General features: G+C 46.5%; 1 protein-coding gene across 8 annotated transcripts in view; it reads left to right on the top strand.

Annotated features, from left to right (window-relative positions):
- Window positions 1-9671, top strand: part of hdac10 (histone deacetylase 10) — an 81888-nt gene extending 72217 nt beyond the window's left edge. For all 8 annotated transcript variants that reach the window (XM_072471413.1, XM_072471418.1, XM_072471417.1 and 5 more), the window contains 2 exons: window positions 2570-2758; window positions 3540-9671. In XM_072471413.1, coding sequence (XP_072327514.1) covers window positions 2570-2758; window positions 3540-3683 — 333 coding nt within the window. In that variant the 3' untranslated portion in view covers window positions 3684-9671. The remainder of the gene's footprint in view (window positions 1-2569; window positions 2759-3539) is intronic.
- The last annotated feature ends 11457 nt before the right edge of the window (window positions 9672-21128 follow it).

Genomic DNA, 21128 nt, shown 5'->3' with positions numbered 1-21128 from the left:
CACCACCACCTTTTTAGTCGCCCCGCTCCTAGTAGAAGTCATATACTATCGGGGAGCTGTTATAATCTCCTTCCCACGACTTCCGGTGTTGGCGGGCGGGAGGCGGCCGCACAATGGAGGGCTCCCGTTCGGGAACGGCATTTTCGGGGCTTTAAGCCCGGTCCCAGGGTCCACGGAGGCGGCAGAAGCAGGGAGAAGGCACGGAGGAGGCACAGTGAAGGCACAGGAGGAAAAAAAAACAAAGAAAAATGTCGAGGGTGAGCAAAAAAATGCCGGAAAAAAAAAAAAACAGCTGGAGGTCCGTCGGGGAGTGGAAAGATCACCAAGGAAAATGGAGGCTGGAGCACCAGGGAATGCCGCACTGCTTACGGCTGAAGAAATAACTAAGGTGATGGCTGCGGAATTTGAAAAGCAGTTGGCGCAGATTGCTGGTGACGGTGAGGAAGGAGATGAGGGAGGTTTTGAGTGTGCTGGTGGAGGAGGCGGTTTCCCCGGTGAGGACGGAGGTGGCGAGCGCAGTGGCGGAGGTGCTAGAGCAAGGGGAGGCGCTAGAGCAAGGGGAGGCGCTGAAGGAAGTGGAGGAGACATTATTGCAGCACGGTGGTCAACTTGCCTCGATGGGGAAGGAGATGCGGAAGGTGATGGACACGAACAAAAATCTGAGTGGAAAAATGGAAGATCTGGAAAACAGTTCCAGGCGACAGAATTTGAGGATTGTGGGGCTGCCCGAAGGAGTTGAAGGACCGAAGCCGACTGAGTATTTTGCCGCGATGCTGGCAAAACTATTGGGGGAGGGGGAGGATCCCTCCCGATATGAACTGGATCGGGCTCATCGGCCGTGGAGGCCTGTACCAAAGGCGAGTGAGCCGCCAAGGGCAGTGACTCTGTGCTTCCGTAGGTACAGTGTGAAGGAGAAGGTCCTGAGCTGGGCCAAACAGAAGCGGGTGGTGCAGTGGGCTGGAGCTGGTATACGTGTATACCAGGACTTTACGGTGGAGCTGGCAAGGAGGCGGGCTGCCTTCAACCAGGTGAAGAGGGCACTGTACATTAGCAAGGTGCGGTGCGGCATTGTATATCCAGCGAAGCTGAGGGTCACTTACAAGGTCAGGGACTTTTATTTTGGAACGGCACAAGCAGCGGAGGAGTTTGCGAAAGCAGAAGGACTGTGGCAGAACTGACAAATTGAGGAATGGCCATGTGCCGATGTAACCTCATGACTGTATTTTCTTCTTTTTTGTATCACTGCGTGTAGAGACTAAAGGAGCCAATGTGGTATATATTTGGACAAGGGAAGGGACGGCACATTCACTCAAAATGAGGGTTCTTTGGGGTGTAGGTGGATATGCGGGGTTTGTGAGCTAGAAGGGTATCTTTGGGCTTTCCTAGGGCCGGACAAGTGGGAAAGGGACCTGGGATGGGGCCTCCACGCTGGCCGGTTTAAGCCGGCCAGTGAACGGGAGTGAGGTGGGGGGAGGGGCTGCGGCCATCGGAGCCTGGCAGAACAGGGTCCGAGTGGTCTAGCCGGGGTGGAAAGTTGGGGGGAAGGAACCGAGGTTGGGAGGAGGAGTTTTCAAGAGGCAGTGGATGGGAGGAGCTGGAGACTTGGGGTGGGGGTGGGGGGGAGCTGTGTAAGATTAAGGGTGACTCCATTTGTTTATGTAAACATGCGGGTTGAGGTTTGGGGGTTGGTGGGTATATGGGGTCGTTGTTATTATGGGGACTGACATATCTTGCTGATTATTGTTTATTGTTGATGGATGTAAATGTGGGAGAAAATGTGAAAAAGGAGAATAAAAATTTTTTTTAAATAAAAAATAATCTCCTTCCCACACCGGGAAATGTCGAAAAAGTCCGTTGGGGGCCCTGAAAAGAGCCCAAAAGTCCGTTTTTGCAGGAGCCGTCGAATGTGCGACTTAGCTCCGCATAGCCGCAACCGGAAGTCCGCAATTGAAGCAGTTTCAATGGTATTTAGTGGAGTTATTTGTTTGCCACAGTTAGGACCTAAAGAAATCTCAGAACTTATGATTCCTATACTAATTTCCAGTGCTGAAGCTTGGTAGGTAGGTGATTTGGTTGATTGGTGATTTTGTAAAGGTACAGTTTTCAGTACAGTAATCAAACATTATTTTTCATAAAGTTAGACTGTCTGCCCATTCAGGCCTTCATTCCGTGAATAATCTGAAGATATTTCCATTTAGCAGTCACATATACGTGAGTAAATGAAATTTGATTGACTGCAACGAACAAGCAATCGACCTTGGATTGGATTGGATTGGATTTGTTTATTGTCACGTGTACCGAGGTACAATGCAAAGTATTTTTCTGCGAGCAGCTCAACAGATCATTAAGTAAATGGGAAGAAAAGAAAATACATAATAGGGCAACGCAACATATACAATGTAACTGCAGCAATCCGAAAGCACCAGAGACCAGTTACATATGATGCTCTCTCCTGACCTCCCCAATGCAGAGACGCAACAGCCCCCCACGGAGGGAAAACTTTTAGCCTTAACTGTGGGGCAGAAAGCTGCATCTTCGAATTTGAGCACTTCTTTTTCTTTTTTTGCAGGATAATGAATGGGATGGGGATCTTCTTTCTTCACTCTTTGAGATTATTCTACCTTTGGCATATGGATTTAAGCCTGAACTGGTGATTTTAGCAGTGGGATCTAACATCAGAATTCAAGAAGTTACTCTAGCTCACTTGACCCATTTTCTCCAGGTCCTTGCTGAGGGTCGAATCCTTGTGATAAGCCAGGTATGGGGAAATTAATTGGCTCTTTCGTTATATTTGTGTGGGGAATTAATTGGCTCTTTCGACTCCAGGTTATATTTTATTTTACAGGTTTTTAGAATACATGTTTAACTCTTGCAGATTTATCTAAGTGTGTCACTGCCAATCCTGTTTGTGTTTATACTGTACTTCTAATCTCATACATTATTGTATGTGAAAGGAAGGTTACAAAACATCTGTTGCAGATGTGCATCACTTTCTAAATTAACGTTAAAGATACACCCCACAATATATATTTTGAGCCATTATGTAGATCAGCTGCTCAGTTTGATTCCAAGAAAGTCCAATGGTTTGATTCCTGACATGGTATTCAGTTAACTATGTCAGCCATGATAGAAGGAAAGGTGCCGCAATTATCCCCAACATTTGTAAGTCGGGAAAGGAAAAAAATAGTCTGCATTCCTACTGCTGATCACTTCACTGACCTCTGCTGCAAGCTGCAAAGCATACATGTGAATTCAACAATAATGCCCCCGCTTTGATTAAGCTCAAGTGTGCATTTTGCAAGGTATTACAGGCTCACTGTGCTCGCGAAATCAAAAACCAACATGAGTACATGTGTTCAGAAGTGTGGGATAGAAAGTTGGGGAAAGAGAATGAAGGGAGAAATATTTTGAGTTTTTAAAGTAATGTGTATTTGAGTAGACCTGAACTGCTCTGGTTTGCCTTCGAACATCTGAAATAACGTATTTTTTAAAATTGCTGCTAATGTTTCAAAAATTGAGTTTCTCACTTTTTTGTTCAGGCTTCTGACCTTGTGGAGACTTTGGTGAGTTCTTTGCTTGGCAATCCTTTAGCTGCAATGAGTTCTTTTGTTCTGCAACAAGAAAACGCACTGGTATTGGTGAAACTGAGACGAGAACTGAAACAGCACTGGAAATTGCTTTAGGCCTCGTGGGAAGAAAAAGAAGCTATGTATTAATACAGATGTATTTTCCTTCAGAAAGATTAAATATCAGTGATGCAATGCAGTGGGTGGAATAATGCCAAAAGCAGGCATAGAGGGAGAGAAAAATGCGCGTTCATTTACTCTGGTCAATTAACTAAAAACTGATATGTAACTATAAAATTTGGCCCATTATGTTTTCCCTCCCAACAGACCTGATGGCATGTAATGTCTCATCTTCGCAGACTCTTTATTTAATTGGCTAAACTGATTGCACAATTACAGGCAAAGCTCACAAGAAATATTAAATTTAAACAACTCCAAACTTGCAGGAAAAAATTAATTGCAATGCAGGGCTACGATGTTCAGTGTTGACCAGTTGTGTTCTATAAAATGATATGATGATCTCCATATGACTGAAATCTTTGTGGTTCAGTCAAGTGTTTTGTTAATTTTAACAGGGCCCTGACAAGCAATGGCCCTGTTAATCAATACTCATTTAGCTAATTTTTATATAGATTAATCAGGATAGCATGTATTGTTTTTAACTAGTTTATCCCAAATATCCACTACGTATATGAAGAATCCTTTTAATTCCTAGTCTTGTTTCAGGCCCATAGATTTCATGACTCTGTTACATAGGAACCTAGAAAATAAGAGCAGGATTAGGCCATTAAGCCCTTCGAACCTTGTCTGCCGTTCATTATGATCATGGCTGATCATCCAACTCTGTAACTTGTTCCCACTTTCCCCATATCATTTGATCCCTTTACCTCCAAGAGCTTTATCTAACTCCTTCTTAAAAACATAAAATGCTTTGGCATTCTCTGTGGTAGAGAATTCTACGGACTTGCCACTCTGCGTGAAGAAGTTTCTCCTCATCTCAGTCCTAAATTGTGTACCCTGAATCCTCAGCTTGTGACGCTGGGTACTGAAATCCCCACCATCAGGAACATCCTTCTTGCATCTGCCCTGTCTAGTCCTGTTCGAATTTTATATGACATCCCTTTATTCTTTTGAACACAAGCGAGAATAATCCTAACCAACTCACTTTCTCCTCATTTGTCAGTCTCGCCATCCCAGGAATTGGTCTGGTAAACCTTCGCTGCATTCCCTCCATAACAAGAACATCCCTCTTCAGATGCGGAGACCAAAGCTGCACACACTATTCCAGGTGTGGTCTCACAAAAACCCTGTATAACTGCAGCAAGACATCCGTGCTCCTGTACTCCAGTCCTCTCGCTAAGAAGGCCAACATGTCATTTGCCTTCTTTATTGCCTGCTGCACCTGATCACTTCCTTTCAGCGACTGGTGTACAAGGACACCCAGTCTCATTGCAGATTCCCCTCTCTCAATTTATAGCTATTCAGATAATAATCTGCGTTCCTGCTTTGCTGCCAAAGTGGATAACCTCACATTTATCCACATTATACTGCATCTGCCATGTATTTTTCCACTCACTCAATTTGTCCAAATCACACTGAAGCATCTCTGCAACCTCTTCACAGCTCACCCTCCGCCCAGCTTTGTGCCATTTGCAAATTTGGAGATATTACATTTTGTTACCTCATCTGAATCATTGATACACATTGTGGATAGCTGGGGTCCTAGCACTGATCCCTGTGGTACTCCACTAGTCACTGCCTGCCATTTAGAAAAAGATCAGTTTAACCCGACTCTTTGTTTCCTGTCTGCCAACCAGTTTTTGATCCATCTCAATACACTGCCCCAATCTCATACATTTTAATTTTACATGCTAATCTCTTACATGGGACCTTCTCAAAAGCCTTCTGAAATTCCACACTAACCACATCGTTGCACCCTCATCCCCTCATCAAATCTAGTAATTACGTCCTCAAAGAATTGTTGTTAGCTTTGATTTTGTAGAAAGGATATATCTGCTTGTGCCAATGCTTTCCATGCCATTAGCATTTTGAAGTTCTAGATCATTTTTCTCCATTGGTCTTGCCCTCAATAACGATACATGCTTTGCTCACACAATGACTGCAGGTTTATCTAGTGACCAAAAGAGCCATACATCTATATCTCTTGAATCTCTTTTTGAATAGGATTCTAACTTGCATTTTTCTTCAACCAACTTCAGAAAATAATGGGTAGTGCACCTGCTATTCAATGACTATTCTCCCTCCATATTCTGAAATGGCAATCAGCTGGAAATAGCGATCTATCAGTTTAAGACCCTGATTTCCTTTTAATGATCATGATTTGTTTCTTCACCACCCTCTGTAAATGAAGAGACCCGATAAGTATTTCTGAAGTAGGATACACACCGTTCTCCACACTTGTTGATGGGATGACTGCAATGAAACAATTATTTTCAGGAACATGTGGAAAATCATAAATCTAGTCATCCCACTTTTTGGCCCTTTTCAGCAACATTGAACAAACGTTTGCAGCAGAATCTTCAGTCTGTCCTTTCTGCCAGGGGAAAAACATGACAAAAAAACTGCAAAAGCAATAAAAATAATTTACATGTGACAATTACTATCACTTCCTTTGGCCTCAATTTTGTCTCTATTTATTCCCACTCAATAACTTGTGGTGGAATGTGCTTTCTTGGGTATCAAGAGTGTGATGAATGTAGGAATTTCAGATAATATTGTATGTATTTGGTGCGGTAAGGGTCAAACACCTGGGTTAGTATGTGACTGCTGCAGTAGTGTTTTTAAAAATTGTGGTTTGCATAGTTATTTGGGAGCAAAAGGTGCAATTAATGCTTTGTAAAAGTTTGGGCTAATGGATTTTTGTTTCTATTAATAGGGTTCCCTGCAGAGTAGTTAACTAGAGAAATTGTGTTCAGTTTATCCAGGCCTCCACGCCGGGGGGTTTCGCTTCCACATGAGTAAGATCCTTTGCCGGGCTACCAGGGACGCAAAGGCCACAATATCGGCCTCTTTCGCCTCCTGCACTCCCGGCTCATCCGCTACCCCAAATATAGCTAACCCCCAGCCTGGCTTGACCCGGACCTTCACCTTCACCACCTTCGAGATCACTCTTGCCACTCCCCCCCCCCCCCCCCCCCCCCCCCCCCCAATACTCCTCCAGTGCTGGACACGACCAAAACATATGTGTGTGGTTCGCCGGGCTTCCCCCGCACCTGTCCTCCACTCCGAAGAACCTGCTCAACCTCGCTCCAGTTATGTGTGCTCTATGTAGCACCTTAAATTGAATCAGGCTAAGCCTGGCACACGAGGAAGAGGAATTTACCCTACTTAGGGCATCAGCCCACAAACCCTCCTCAATCTCCTCCCCGAGCTCTTCTTCCCATTTTCCTTTCAGCTCTTCTACCAGCTCCTCCCCCTCTTCTCTCATCACCTGGTATATTTCGGACACTTTGCCCTCCCCGACCCACCCCTCCGAAAGCACTCTATCCTGGATCCCCTGTGTCGGGAACAGCGGAAATTCCCTCACCTGTTGTCTCGTGAACGCCCTCACCTGCATATACCTAAAGATATTCCCCGGAGGCAGCTCCACATTCAGGAGCGGGATTGGCCTATAAGACCCGCATTGCAGCGGATTTTTATCTTGCTTCAGGATTAGTGATATCGTCGCCTCCGACATTGTCGGGGGTAGAGTCCCCCTTCTCTGGCCTCGTTAAAGGTTCTTGCCAGCAGCGGGGCCAGCAAGTCCACATATTTCCTATAAAATTCCACCGGGGGCCTTCCCTGCCTGCATGTTCCCCAGCCCTTTAGTCACCTCGTCCACCCCAATTGGCGCCCCCAGGCCTGCCACCTCCTGCTCCTCCACCTTCGGGAACCTTAGTTGGTCCTGAAACTGCTGCATCCCCTCTTTTCCCTCCGGGGGTTGGGACCTATAATAACCTCTCATAAAAGGCCTTAAACACCTCATTTACCTTCCCTACACTCCGCACCGTAGTTCTCGTTTCATCCCTAACTGCCCCTATTTCCCTCGCTGCTGTCCTCTTACGAAGCTGGTGGGCCAGCAGCCGACTCGCCTTTTCCCCATACTCGTATCTCATCCCCTGTGCCTTCCTCCACTGTGCCTCTGCCTTCCCTGTGGTCAGCAGGTCAAACTCCGTCTGGAGTCTTCGCCTCTCCCTATATAGTCCTTCGTCCGGGGCCTCCGCATATCTTTTATCCACACTCAAAATCTCCCCCAGTAATCTCTCCCTCTCTTTGGCCTCTGTTTTCCCATTGTAAGCCCTGATGGAGATCAACTCTCCCCTGACCACCGCCTTCAGCGCTTCCCATACTACCCCCACTTGGACCTCCCCATCATCATTGGCCTCCAGGTACCTTTCGATACATCCCCGCACTCTTCCGCAGACTCCCTCATCCGCCAATAATCCCACATCCAGTCGCCAGAGTGGGCGCTGTTCCCTCTCCTCTCCTAGATCCAGATCCAACCAGTGCGGGGCATGGTCTGAAACAGCTATGGCCGAGTACTCCGTTCCTTCCACCCTCAAAATCAGTGACCTACCCAAAACACAAAAATCTATCCGGGAGTATACCTTATGGACATGAGAGAAAAAGGAGAACTCTTCGGCCAGCGGCCTAGCAAATCTCCACGGATCCACTCCCCCCATTTGGTCCATAAACCCCCTAAGCACCTTGGCCGCTGTTGGCCTTCTTCCGGTCCAGGATCTAGATCTATCTAACCCTGGGTCCAGCACGGTATTGAAATCCGCCCCCCATTACCAAGTTTCCTACCTCCAGGTCCGGGATACTTCCCAGCATCCGCTTCATAAATCCCGCATCGTCCCAGTTCGGGGCATATATGTTTACCAGCACGACCTCCATTCCCTGCAGTCTGCCACTCACCATCACATATCTGCCACCGTTGTCCACTACTATATTCCTAGCCTCGAACGACACCCGTTTCCCCACCAATCTAGCCACCCCTCTATTCTTTGCGTCCAGCCCTGAGTGGAACACCTGTCCCACCCATCCTTTCCTTAACCTAACCTAACCTGATCCGCCATCTTCAAATGCGTCTCCTGAAGCATGGCCACGTCTGCCTTCAGTCCTTTTAAGTGCGCGAACACTCAGACCCCCTTAATGGGCCCATTTAGGCCTCTCACGTTCCACGTGATCAGCCGGATTGGGGGGCTGATTCTGTCGCCTGGATCTGTTTTCCAGGTCTTCCATTTTGGCTCACAGACCCTTGTTGGTCTCTATCACCCTCTGCAACTCCTTCCCCATTGAGGTGAGTTGATCACTGTGCTGCGATAATGCCTCATCCACTTCCTTCAGTGTCTCACCTTGCTCCTGCACCTCTGCCACTGCGCTTGATACCATTCCCCTCACCGGGGCAATCACCTCCTCCACCAGCATTTTCAATACTGCCCCCATCTCCTTCTTCATCGCTTCCATGTGTTTTGTGAACTGTTTTTCAAGTTCCACAGCCATCACCTTGGTCATTTCTTCTGCTGTGAGCGATGCGGCCTCCCCTGGTGCTCCAGCCTCCGCTTTCCTTACAGTTCCTGCGCTGACTTTTTCACTCACCGGCGGACTTCCATTAACCCCCTTTTCCACTGCCATTTTTCTTCCAAATTTGGACATTTGACAACAGAAAATTCTAATTATTTATTTTGGATGGGTGTTGCACAGAATTAATCGAGTCCTGATGATGCTGAGGATGAAGATACAGATGTTTTATTCATCAGATGCTCAGATATTGAATTACTGTTCCAATTGTATTCAGGAGTTTTTGTCATTTGTTAACCAGTGTTGTAAAAGGTGCCGTCTAAATCAGTGTCTGGTTTATAACATGAATAATTCAAAACAGTGACACATTATCTTTGAAATTAAGAATCAATACTGTAATCGTGTTTCTCCTGTATTGCTCAGTTGCCATGATATACCTTGGAAAAATGAATCTATGATAACTGCTTGATTACCTGGGCTTCATAATATTCAATTTGAATGAGCAGATTTTTTTGTTCCTCCAGACTGGATCAGTAGATTGCCTAATTTTAGATTAAAAATGAATAATTCACCTGCATAAAAGTGTATTGTTTCAATTTTTTTGTTTTAAATTGTTCACTGACTGGATTCATGTCAAAAATCATTCCTATTTGTAGGTTCTCAAGTCTGACCAAGACTATCAGTTGCGGCCCTCCCGATTGCGGAAAGAAGTGTCCAATGGCCACCACCAGCACAGATAGAAACAAAATCTGTTTCTATAAAACTTCAAAAACCTCACCAATTTTAAACCAGGAATCCGAGGAGTCAGGCTGCTGGGCTTACCACCTGCAGCACAGTAAGACTCGGAGGTAGAGAGGGTCAGAGAACAAAAGATTATCATAACTTGGATGAAAGTTATAAAGCTATTACAAATTGGCAATCCATCTTGACTGATGGATCAGCAAAGGGGGAGAGCATTCTTATATCGTGAAAAATGGCGGGAAATTGGGAATGAGGGGGAAAACTTATGGGCTCACCCGTGAGTAGAGGATCTGGAGCTTCTGCGGGTTTCAGAGGGCTTCTGTGGATGCTCCGTGGTATCCTTCAAAGCAGACTAGCCAGTGCTCGAAGGTGGCTGTGGCGTCGGCTGCGTGAGGGTTCAGCTCCAGGCGATCAGGCTTGATTAAGACATTCATCTCTTAAAAATCTAGTGCAATAAATTGATGTACCATCAATGACCACGAGACGGAATGGTGAAACTATTGAGGCTTTATTGCACTAGATGTTGAGCCTCCTGCAGCTGGAACCAGCGCAGGAGAGCATACACTTTTATACAGCGCCTGCTGGGAGGAGCCAGCAGGCTGGGATTTACTGTGTTAACTGTAGTACAGTGGTAGTACTGTAATACACTTAGTGTGTGACCAGTGGTGTTTACCACACAAAGTAAGAGAAAATGGCGGGCCGCGAAGGTCGGCTGGCGTGGGTCGCGAAGGTTGGGTGGGCCGCAAAGGTCGGCCGGCGTGGGTCGCGAAGGTCGGCCGGCGTGGGTCACGAAAGTTGCCCGGCGTGGGTCGCGAAGGTCGGCTGGCGTGGGTCGCGAAGGTCAGCCGGATTGGGTCCTGAAGGTTGGCCGGTTAGTAAAAATGGGTCCCCGGAAAAAAGTTTGAATAACACTGCACTAACTAAACGATCTGTAATTGTGTAATTGAACGAATCGCTAAATTCACAAAGCTCTGCAAGTCGTTTGAGGGTTGCAACAAACTCAACAATATTTTCACCTTTTTAAAAAATAAATTTAGAGTATCCAATAATTTATTTCCCCAATTAAGGGCAATTTAGCATGGCAAATCCACATCTTTTTGGGTTGTGAGCGTGAACCCACGCAGACACGGGGAGAATGTGCAAACTCCACATGGTCAGTGACCCAGGACCGGGATTGAACCAGGGACCTCAGCGCCGTGGGTCAGCAGTGCTAACCACCACGCCACTGTGCCGTCCAATATTTTCACCTTCTGATTCCTTCAAAACCTCTCCACAGCAATCAAGGCTTCGGTGAATAATGATCTTCCAATATTTTCACCAGTTCTTGATATGTCTGATCTCCAGGGATTCCTGGCTGAATTAAACTTCTTAGCAAATTAAAAGTTTTGCTCTGATTGAAGTTAGGAATACAGGACCTTAATTTTTTCCAATATTTTGTTGGCTAAAATGTAATAATGGAACCTCTCTGAATGTGCTTTCCAGTTTTCTGAATCCTCAACAAAAGAGCCCATCATGTCAGGGACGCGCCCACCTACATGGAAGCGATGGCACTACTGAAAGGACAGTACATCAGGACTGAGTCAGGTGTTCGCCAGGCACTTCCTGGCCACTAGACGGCAACTCCCGGGGGAGTCTCAGGACGATTTCTTGCGTGCTCTGCGGATACTTGGTAGGAACTGTAATTGCCAGGCAGTGTCGGCAGCCTATAACAGAACTGCTGATCAGAGACGCTTATGTCACGGGCATTAAGTCCAATTACGTTCGCCAGCGGTTATTGGAAGGAGGTACGCTCGACCTTACAGAGACTGGGCAGCACGCTAACTCCCTAGAAGTGGCCTCCCACAACCTAGAGTCCTACACCTCCCGACCGCTCGGCACCCTCGTGGGCATCATGGGCCCCACCATCTTCTGACCCGGGTACGCCGCAAGCCTGCGCCACGCAGCAGCCAGCTAACTCCAGAGGCCCCAAATGCTATTTTTGTGGCCAGAACAAGCACCCCAGACAACGCTGCCCAGAGCGGAGCGTGACTTGCAACGGGTGTGACAAGAAGGGCCACTTTGTCTCCGTTTGCCAGGCCCGATCGGTCGCTGCTGTTTCCAGGCCCAGCATCGCTACACCCCACCACGTGCGATCCAGGGGCGCCACCATCTTCACTGCCGCCCGCCATGTGCGGCCTGTGGGCTCCACCATCTTGGACGCTGTGCGCCCCGTGGCCCATCTTGGACTGCGCCTCAGGACCCCTGATCGCCTGGCCTTTCACGGCCCGCCGATGCCACCGCCGATCAGCCTAACGACTCCCAACATCTTCCGCAGCTCGCCTCCATCACCCTTGATCAGTCTCGGCCTCGCGACCGCTTTGACGACTGTAAGGATCAACGGGATGAGATGACCTGCCTCTTCGACTCCGGGAGCACAGAGCGTTTCATCCACTCTGCTACGGTAAGGCGCTGCTCCCTCCCAGTCCTCTCCGTCACCCAGAAAATCTCCCTGGCCTCTGGATCCCATTCCGTACAAATCCGGAGGTACTGCGTCGCGACCCTCTCCGTACAGGGCGTAGAGTACAGCAACTTCAGACTCTACGTCCTCCTCCACCTCTGCGCTGCCCTGTTACTAGGTCTCGATTTTCAGTGCCACCTCCAAAGCCTCACTCTGACGTTCGGCGGACCCCTGTCCCCCCCTCACCGTCTGTGGCCTCACGACCCTTAAGGTCGATCCGCCTTCACTTTTCACAAACCTCACCCCGGACTGTCAGCCCGTCGCCACGAGGAGCAGATGGTACAGTGCACAGGACAGGACCTTTATCAGGTCGGAAATCCAACTGCTTCTGCGGGAGGGGGTCATTGAGGCCAGTAACAGCCCCTGGAGAGCTCAAGTGGTGGTAGTTAAGACTGGGGATAAACACCCAGTCTACAGTCAGACCATCAACCAGTACACGCATCTCGATGCGTACCCCCTCCCCCACACATCTGACATGGTCAGTCAGATTGCGCAGTATCGAGTCTTCTCCACAGTTGACTTGAAGTCCCCCTATCACCAGCTCCCCATCCGCCCGGAGGACCGCTAATACACTGCATTCAAAGCAGATGGCCGCCTCTATCACTTCCTCAGGGTTCCCTTCGTCGTCACCAATGGAGTCTCGGTCTTCCAGCGAGAGATGGGCCGAATGATTGACCAGTACGGGCTGCGGGCCACGTTCCCGTACCTAGATAATGTCACCATCTGTGGCCACGACCAGCAGGACCACGATGCGAAACTCCAGGAATTCCTCCATAACCGCCAAACTCCTTAACCTCACCTACAATAAGGAGAAATGCGTTTTCTGCACCACACGCTTAGCCATTCTTGGCTACGTTGTGGAAATTGGAGACCTAGTGCCCGATCCCGACCGCATGCGCCCCATCCTGTAACTCCCCCACCCCACTGCCCCAAGGCCCTGAAACGATGCCTGGGGTGCTTCTCATATTACGCCCAGTGGGTCCCTAATTATGCGGACAAGGCCCGCCCACTCATCAAGTCCACAGCTTTTCCCCTGACGGCTGAGGCCCGCCGGGCCTTCAACCACATCAAGGCGGACATCGCCAAAGCCACGATGCACGCGGTCGAAGAGACCCTCCCCTTTCAGGTGGAGAGCGATGCATTGGACATGGCTCTGGCCGCCATCCTCAACCAGGCGGGCAGACCTGTGGCTTTCTTCTCCCGCACCCTTAATGCCTCCGAAATTCGGCATTCCTCTGTCGAAAAGGAGGCCCAAGCCATTGTGGAAGCTGTTAATTGCACTTCACCTTTATCTTCACTCTCTGATTTCTCCTCTTGTCTTAACCTGTGATTTTGCAACCTTGATACTACACAATCCGTAAAAATCCCAGGATATTCATCCTTCAACACTTCAGTTGTCTGATTTTCCACTGGCTTATCAACCACAGTAGGCATCACTCCCACCTGCGATCCAGCTATATCATTACCCAAGATAAACTGTATTCCTGGACAAGATAGTTTATCTATTACTCCTACTGCCACTTCACCACTCTTCACTGGACTTTCCAACCTTACCTTATAGAATTGAACACTACTCCTCTCACCCTGATTTCCACGTATTACCACCTTTTCTGGCAATATTCTTCCCAGGCTACATAACTCCTCATCTCTTACCATTAAAGATTGACTAGCACCCATATATCTTAAAATTGTGACTTCTTTACCTGCTCCTCCTGATACACATGAGTAAACTTTACCCACACAAGTAAGTTCTTTAAAGAGATCTGGCACCTTCTTATCAGGCTGTACAATCTTTTGCACCTCCTTCGCTTCACTTGGGCTTTCCTTTACCACTCTAACTAATCCCACCGTCTTATCCTGTTTTACCGCATCAGCCTTCCCAGTGCTTTTCTTCAACCACCAACACTGTGACTTTACATGGCCTAGTTCATTACAGTGAAAACATTTGAAATTTTTAATTTCTTTTCCACTCTCCTGGATTTCTATTTTAATCTGAGGTACACGCTCCTTATTATCTCCCATCAGATCACCTTTACCTTTACCACTTGAGTGTTTCTCATGTCCCCAGTTTCTATCCCTCACAGGCTGAAACTGATGTCGGAAACCAATCTTTGATTTATGAACTAATTCATAATCATCTGCCATTTCTGCTGCCAATCTCGCAGTTTTAACCCTCTGCTCTTCCACATGAGTTCTCACTCCATCAGGAATTGAATTTTTATACTCCTCCAAAAGCATAATTTCTCTGAGAGCTTCATACATTTGGTCTATTTTCAAATTTGATAGGTAATTTATCCACCTATCAAAATTACTCTGTTTGAGCCTTTCAAACTCCATGTATGTTTGACCAAATTCTTTCCTTAAATTTCTAAACCTTTGTCTGTAGGTTTCAGGCACTAGTTCATATGCACCTAAGATGGATTTTTTTCACCTCCTCATACGTCCCAGATACCTCCTCCGGTAATAATACAAACACTTCACTAGCTCTACCTACCAGCTTTGTTTGAATCAGTAATACCCACATGTCCTGTGGCCATTTCATTTGCTTAGCAAATTCATGAAATGAAAAAGGGTTCTACCTCCTTCTCGTCAAACCTTGGCAATGCTTGGACATATTTAAATAGATCCCCACCAAGCCTTTGACTATGACGCTCTTTCTCACTATCCTCATCACTATCATCCAACTGTACGTTTCCCTTTACGTCTGCCAATTTTAACTGACTGTCCTGTTTCATAGCCATTTTCTGAAGTTCAAACTCTCTCTCGTTATCTTTTTCACTGATCTGTATCTCCCTTTCTCTTTTGTTTTGTTCTGCTAGGGCTATTCTTTTCTCATTTCTTCTCTCTCCTTTTCTTTTTCCTCTCTTTCGTATTCAAGCTGCTTTAATTCTTTCTCATGTTCCATTTGTTTAATTTGTAACTGAATTTTTGCCATTTCCAATGAGTCAAACTGTATCTCAGGCAACTTTAAATGCCTAGCCACCACCATAATTACCTCATCTTTTTGCATTTTGTCAGGTAATGTTAACTGCAATGTTTTTGCCAAATCTAATAGTCTGCTTTTATTCTCTGTCCGTAAGGTACTGCGTGTGACCGTCTCAACCCCCAAAAACTTCAGAGCCTCTGAAAGAGCATTGTCCACAACACACTCCCCACTTAAACTAGAATACCACACCTGATGAGCAACCACAATACCAGCCCCGTACCAGCCTCCCCGAACAGGCGCCGGAATGTGGCAACTAGGGGCTTTTCACAGTAACTTCATTTGAAGCCTACTTGTGACAATAAGCGATTTTCATTTATCATTTCAATATGCTCACCCCTCACTGTCTTTAAGTTCACAAAGCCAATCTAGGGCAGCATGGTAGCATAGTGGTTAGCACAATTGCTTCACAGCTCCAGGGTCCCAGGTTCGATTCCGGCTTGGGTCGCTGTCTGTGCGGAGTCTGCACATCCTCCCCGTGTGTGCGTGGATTTCCTCCGGGTGCTCCGGTTTCCTCCCACAGTCCAAAGATGTGCAGGTTAGGTGGATTGGCAATGATAAAGTGCCCTCAGTGTCCAAAATTGCCCTTAGTGTTGGGTGGGGTTACTGGGTTATGGGGATAGGGTGGAGGTGTGGACTTAGGTAGGGTGCTCTTTCAAAGAGCCGGTGCAGACTCGATGGGCCGAATGGCCTCCTTCTGCACTGTAAATTCTATGATAATAGACGTTTATCCCCCTCGTGCCCCCAATTTGTTCTGGGCCAGGGTTTAGAGAACCCCAAAGTGTATCATGGAGTTCACCTGACCCACAACTTTTAATAGATTGTGGTATGGGGAGTACACGGCCCACTCTACAGGTGTGGTAGAGCAGAAATAGAAAAGTATTTTTTGAAACAAATCAATGTTTATTCTATGAACTCAAGTTAATCTTTTTAAAACATACAGTGAACATCTTAGCAACCATCAATTCAAATACACCCCCAAAGAATACAACACTAAGTAATCCTTAATAACTTCCCAAACAACATCCAGAAGACAAAAGAAACACCTTCTAACAGAAGCACATGAGGTTTACATTCCCTACTGAGAACATTTATAATTCTGAATTCACCAAATGATCAAAAGATAATCTTTTGATGGCAGAGAGAACAGCAGTATACCTGCTTGGTCTGGCTTCAGCTCCAACACTGAAAATTAAACTAAAACACACCCTGCAGCAAAGAGCCAAAAACGAAAGTAAAAAGCTGACAGACAGCCCAGCTCCACCCACACGCTGACATCATTGATAAACACCCATTTCTTGAAGGTACATTTCTTAAACACCCATTTCTTCAAGGTACTCTCACATGACAATATACTGGCTATCAGTTGTGTTGGATCTTAGAAGTAAATGGGGAGGGATGTTAAAAGTATGGATTATTGTAGTTGCGTGCAATGTCTCTGAGATCTGAGTCATGTGACTTACGTGGCATCATCAGCTACATCACGGGACTTTGGAGAGCCTAGTGTCAAACCGTGTACAGTGAAAATCTATTCAATAAACCTCTGTTAATCTTGCATCAAACTCACCTGCTTTTGAAATCCTGTCTTTTGTACTATTAGTCTAAAGATACAATCGTTGGCAGAGCGTTAACCTGGCATTATCACCTCCAAGTTCCTTTATTAATTATCAACTCAGCTAGCTGTTGTAAAAGGTTTAAAATGTCATAGCATGTTCTTCTCCTCAAGGTACCGGATGCAAGTCTTCATCACTTGATAATTTTACAGGACATCCAGAAGGTCAGCATGGATACTTTAGCATAGGTAAAGGATTTGTAACTAGGCCAACAGTAGAATGGTACCAGTTCACAAAGGGAACTTGAAATAGTTTGTATTAAATTCTCAGGAAAAAGAACATCCTTTGGTGGTAAATATCCTTCAATTCAGAATGGGCATAAAATTATCATGGAATAGATTGCAGTGGCGTTCCTAACGTGCATACTCCGTCCAAATGGATGCATTCCAAAATGTATGGGACCCCTATCTCAAATTTATAGGTTCTGTAATGTCTGACTTGCTCTAACACTGTTTTCCATCAGGTATGTAGCACTGTCTTGAAATGGCTACACATGATCATGTACACCATGTTTACATGGCCTCTTCCTCTTCCCCTATCTTATGGTTTATCCGTTCATTGATTTTTTTGTATTGAATAATCGGAGGCACAAAGTTGAATGATTAAGCTGAACCGACTCCATTGATCTCCTGTCTTTTTCTGTATTCATGTATGCAGAATGTAGCCACGTAAAATGGCTGCGTCCCAATTAATCTGGCCAAAACCCAGTTTGAAATGGCTAACCAGAAAGGCTTCTGGGAAAAGCAGGTAACAAGACACAAACAGGCAGCTGCAGACAGTATTGCATATTCGGCTCTGGGGAAGTTGGCCCAGATCGTAGCTCAGGGCTATCAACAGCCCATCAACCCAGACATTTGCAGTTAAATCGGCTATCCCCGGGAACAATTGCAACATATTAGCAATTGAATACCGGGCCAGACCTGTCGGCGCCTGCAGTGGCCGAAACAAAGACAGGTGAACGACCACCCCCCGATCGAGGAATCGCCTCGCAATTCGACACATCGACCCCAGGGATTGGGGACAAATCCAATCACTTGGGACTCAGGGTCAAGGGCCGCCCCGGGAGGCGGGAAGCCCCTGGGCCCTATAAAAGTGAGGGGCCAAGTTCAGATCTCGCTCTCTCTCCTTTTCGCCTGCTCGAGACCTTCGCAAGAACAGCAACCGGCAACTGTGAGTTTGAATCCAGCGATCGCTATCCGATAGAGACACCTAGCCACCGACCTGTAGCAGCCTTTTGAATCCCACGGGCCAGATCCGATTGGACAAGCCATTCGTTTCCCTGACCTGGTGGGCTCTCACTAAGTTAAGTATTGGCCAGTAGTGATAGGTTTATTATATAGATAGTAGTATTAGTGTATGAATATTGCTTGTTGTATATAATAAATGACCGTTGTTTTAATCCTTCCTAAGCGTTGTGCTGACTTATTAATCATAACTTGAACTTGAACCACATGGCGGTATCAGAAAGATACTTGGCGACTCGTGAGCAAAGGTGACGTAATCAGAGCTAATAAACTAAGGCTAAAAAGAGCAACAAGAAGCATTTAAGGTGTGTACTGTATCAGTTTTGAGGGTTTGTTGCGTTATTTATAAAAATGGAAAAACTAATAAAAGTATATATTTTTTAAATCTTGCAGGAAGTCACTTGGTTATTTTTGGAATTTTGTTTTTCTCTGCTCGCTTTGCGCTCAGTCCGGGGAATTTTATGACCCATGTGTTTTCCTTTCGTGTTTTCGTCATCTTTTACTCTGATTCAAGAATTATTTTTGCCTGAAATAGATCCTGTCCACAAAACGGGCAACAGCCTCAATCAAGATTGTGAGATATCGCTGTTTCTGTTGGGCCCTTCAAATTGTCCCCATTTTCTTATGTACCCAGGCACACTAGTCAGCATGTTTTAGAAATTCTTTCCTATTTAAAAAAATGTTTAATTTACCAAACTAAAGTGACTGAAACTAATTAAACCCCACCCAAAGTAATTCACAATCATTTAAGTCTGGTTACTCTCTTTAAAAATGCTGGTGGCACGGTAGCATAGTGGTTAGCACTGCTGCTTTGCAGCGCCAGGGACCTGGGTTCAATTCCTGGCTTGGGTCACTGTCTCTGTGGAGTCTGCACATTCTCCCTTTGTCTGCATGGGTTTCCTCCGGGTGCTCCGGTTTCCTTCCACAAGTTCCGAAAGACGTGCTTGTTGGGTGAATTGGACATTCTGAATTCTCCCTCAGTGTACCCGAACAGGCACAAGAGTGTGGCGACTAGGGGATTTTCACAATAGCCTCATTGCAGTGTTAATATAAGCCTACTTGCGACACTGATAAAGATTATTGTGATGGTGCAGGTCACAACGGTGGCGCTGTGGTTAGCACGGTGCCGAGGACCCCGGTTCGATCCAGCCCTGGATCACTGTCCATGTGAAATTTGCACGTTCTCCCCATAGGCCTACCCCACAACCCAAAGATGTGCAGGTGGATTGGCCACGCTAAATTGCCCCTTAATTGGACATTTTATTAAAATGCTGGTGCACACACCACGATGTTGGTAATATTATTGGCAATCTGTCTGGAATTGGCTGAACCAGTGCAAAAGGCCAGGCAATATGAAATATAATTTTCAAAACCTTTATTCCCGTATTTTCCGCAACCTTTTATGCCAGTTTGATGATCGATTTGCTAAAAAAGGCACTGCTAAGAAGACTAGGATGCACCGCAAGGGCCATGTTGTGAGATCCTGCCAGGCATGGAAGGCTCTTCAATTGCGTTCTATTTCTTAGGTGCAGTGGTGTGTGTGGAAACATTTGGGAAATGTGGGTTTCCTCCGGGTGCTCCGGTTTCCTCCCACAGACCAAAGATGTGCAGGTTAGATGGATTGGCCATGCTAAATCGCCCTTAGTGTCCAAAATTGCCCTTAGTGTCGGGTGGGGTTACTGGGTTATGGGGCTGGGGTGGAGGTGTGGGCTTAGGTAGGGTGCTCGTTCCAAGAGCCGGTGCAGACTCGATGGGCCGAATGGCCTCCTTCTGCACTGTAAATTCTATGATTTATAGGTGGGAGCTTTCCCAGATTGAAAGCCTTGGAGGATAAATTTGGAATTGCCAGCAGGAAACGGGTTTTGGTATTTACAAGTGTGAGATTTCCTGAGAAAACATGTGCCGGCCTTTCCGCTGCTGCCGCCACGGGGGATACAGGATAGTCTCCAGTACCTGGGTGGGAGAGAGGAAGGTTTCAGATATTTACCAGGAGCTTTCGGAGGCGGAGGAAACTCCAGTGGAGGAGCTCAAGGGCAAGTGAGAGGACGAGCTAGGAGGATAGATAGTGGCGAATCTATGGGCGGATGCCCTAAGCAGGGTTAATACCTCCTCATCATGTGCCAGGCTTAGCCTAATACAATTCAAGGTAGTCCACCGGGCACACATGACAACGTCCCGGATGAGCAAGTTTCTCGGGGTAGAGGATAAGTGTGCGAGTTGCTCGGAAAGCCCAGCAACTCATGTCCACATGTTTTGGGCATGCCTGAACCTCAGAAGGTTTTGGCAGGGTTTTGCTAAGGCAATATCCATGGTGCTAAAAACACGGGTGGTGCCGAGTCCGGAGGTAGCGATCTTTGGAGAGTCGGAAGAGCCGTGCGTTCAGGGGGCTAAAGAGGCAAACGTCTTGGCCTTTGCCTCCCTTGTAGCCCGGAGACGGATCTTGTTAATGAGGAGGGACTCGAAGCTCCCGAGTGTAGAGACCTGGGTTAGTGACATGGCTGGGTTTCTCAGTCTCGACAAGATAAAGTTCGCCTTAAGAGGGTCAATGGTCAGGTTCACCTGGAGGTGGCAGTCGTTCATCAACTTTCTCGGGGAAAATTAAAATGTCAGCAGATGCAGTATTCCAAGGAGGGGGAGGGCTGGATTGTTGTTTTATGGTTGGGGTGTGTGAAGATTGGGATGGGGGGGGGGAAATGTTTATTACTCCATGTTGATGTCATTGTTAATGTTATTTTTATAAAATTTTCAAATGCATTAATAAAAACATTTTTTTTTTAAAGTTCTTGGAGGAGCACTTGAAATGTCATAACATCCAAGGTTATGGGCCAAGTACTGGGAAGTGGGGTTAGTGCTAGTTTTATTTTGTCCTGTAGGTTCGATGGGCCAAAGGGCCTCTTCTGTACTGTATGAGTGTATCATTTCTTTTTTTAATGGAGTTTTCAGTGATTGCGAATAAGATTG

This window comes from Scyliorhinus torazame, chromosome 13 (genome assembly GCF_047496885.1).
Source record: "Scyliorhinus torazame isolate Kashiwa2021f chromosome 13, sScyTor2.1, whole genome shotgun sequence".
Lineage (NCBI taxonomy): Eukaryota > Metazoa > Chordata > Chondrichthyes > Carcharhiniformes > Scyliorhinidae > Scyliorhinus > Scyliorhinus torazame.
The sequence above is the reverse complement of the archived record's forward strand: the minus strand, read 5'-3'. Positions and strand labels throughout refer to the sequence as shown.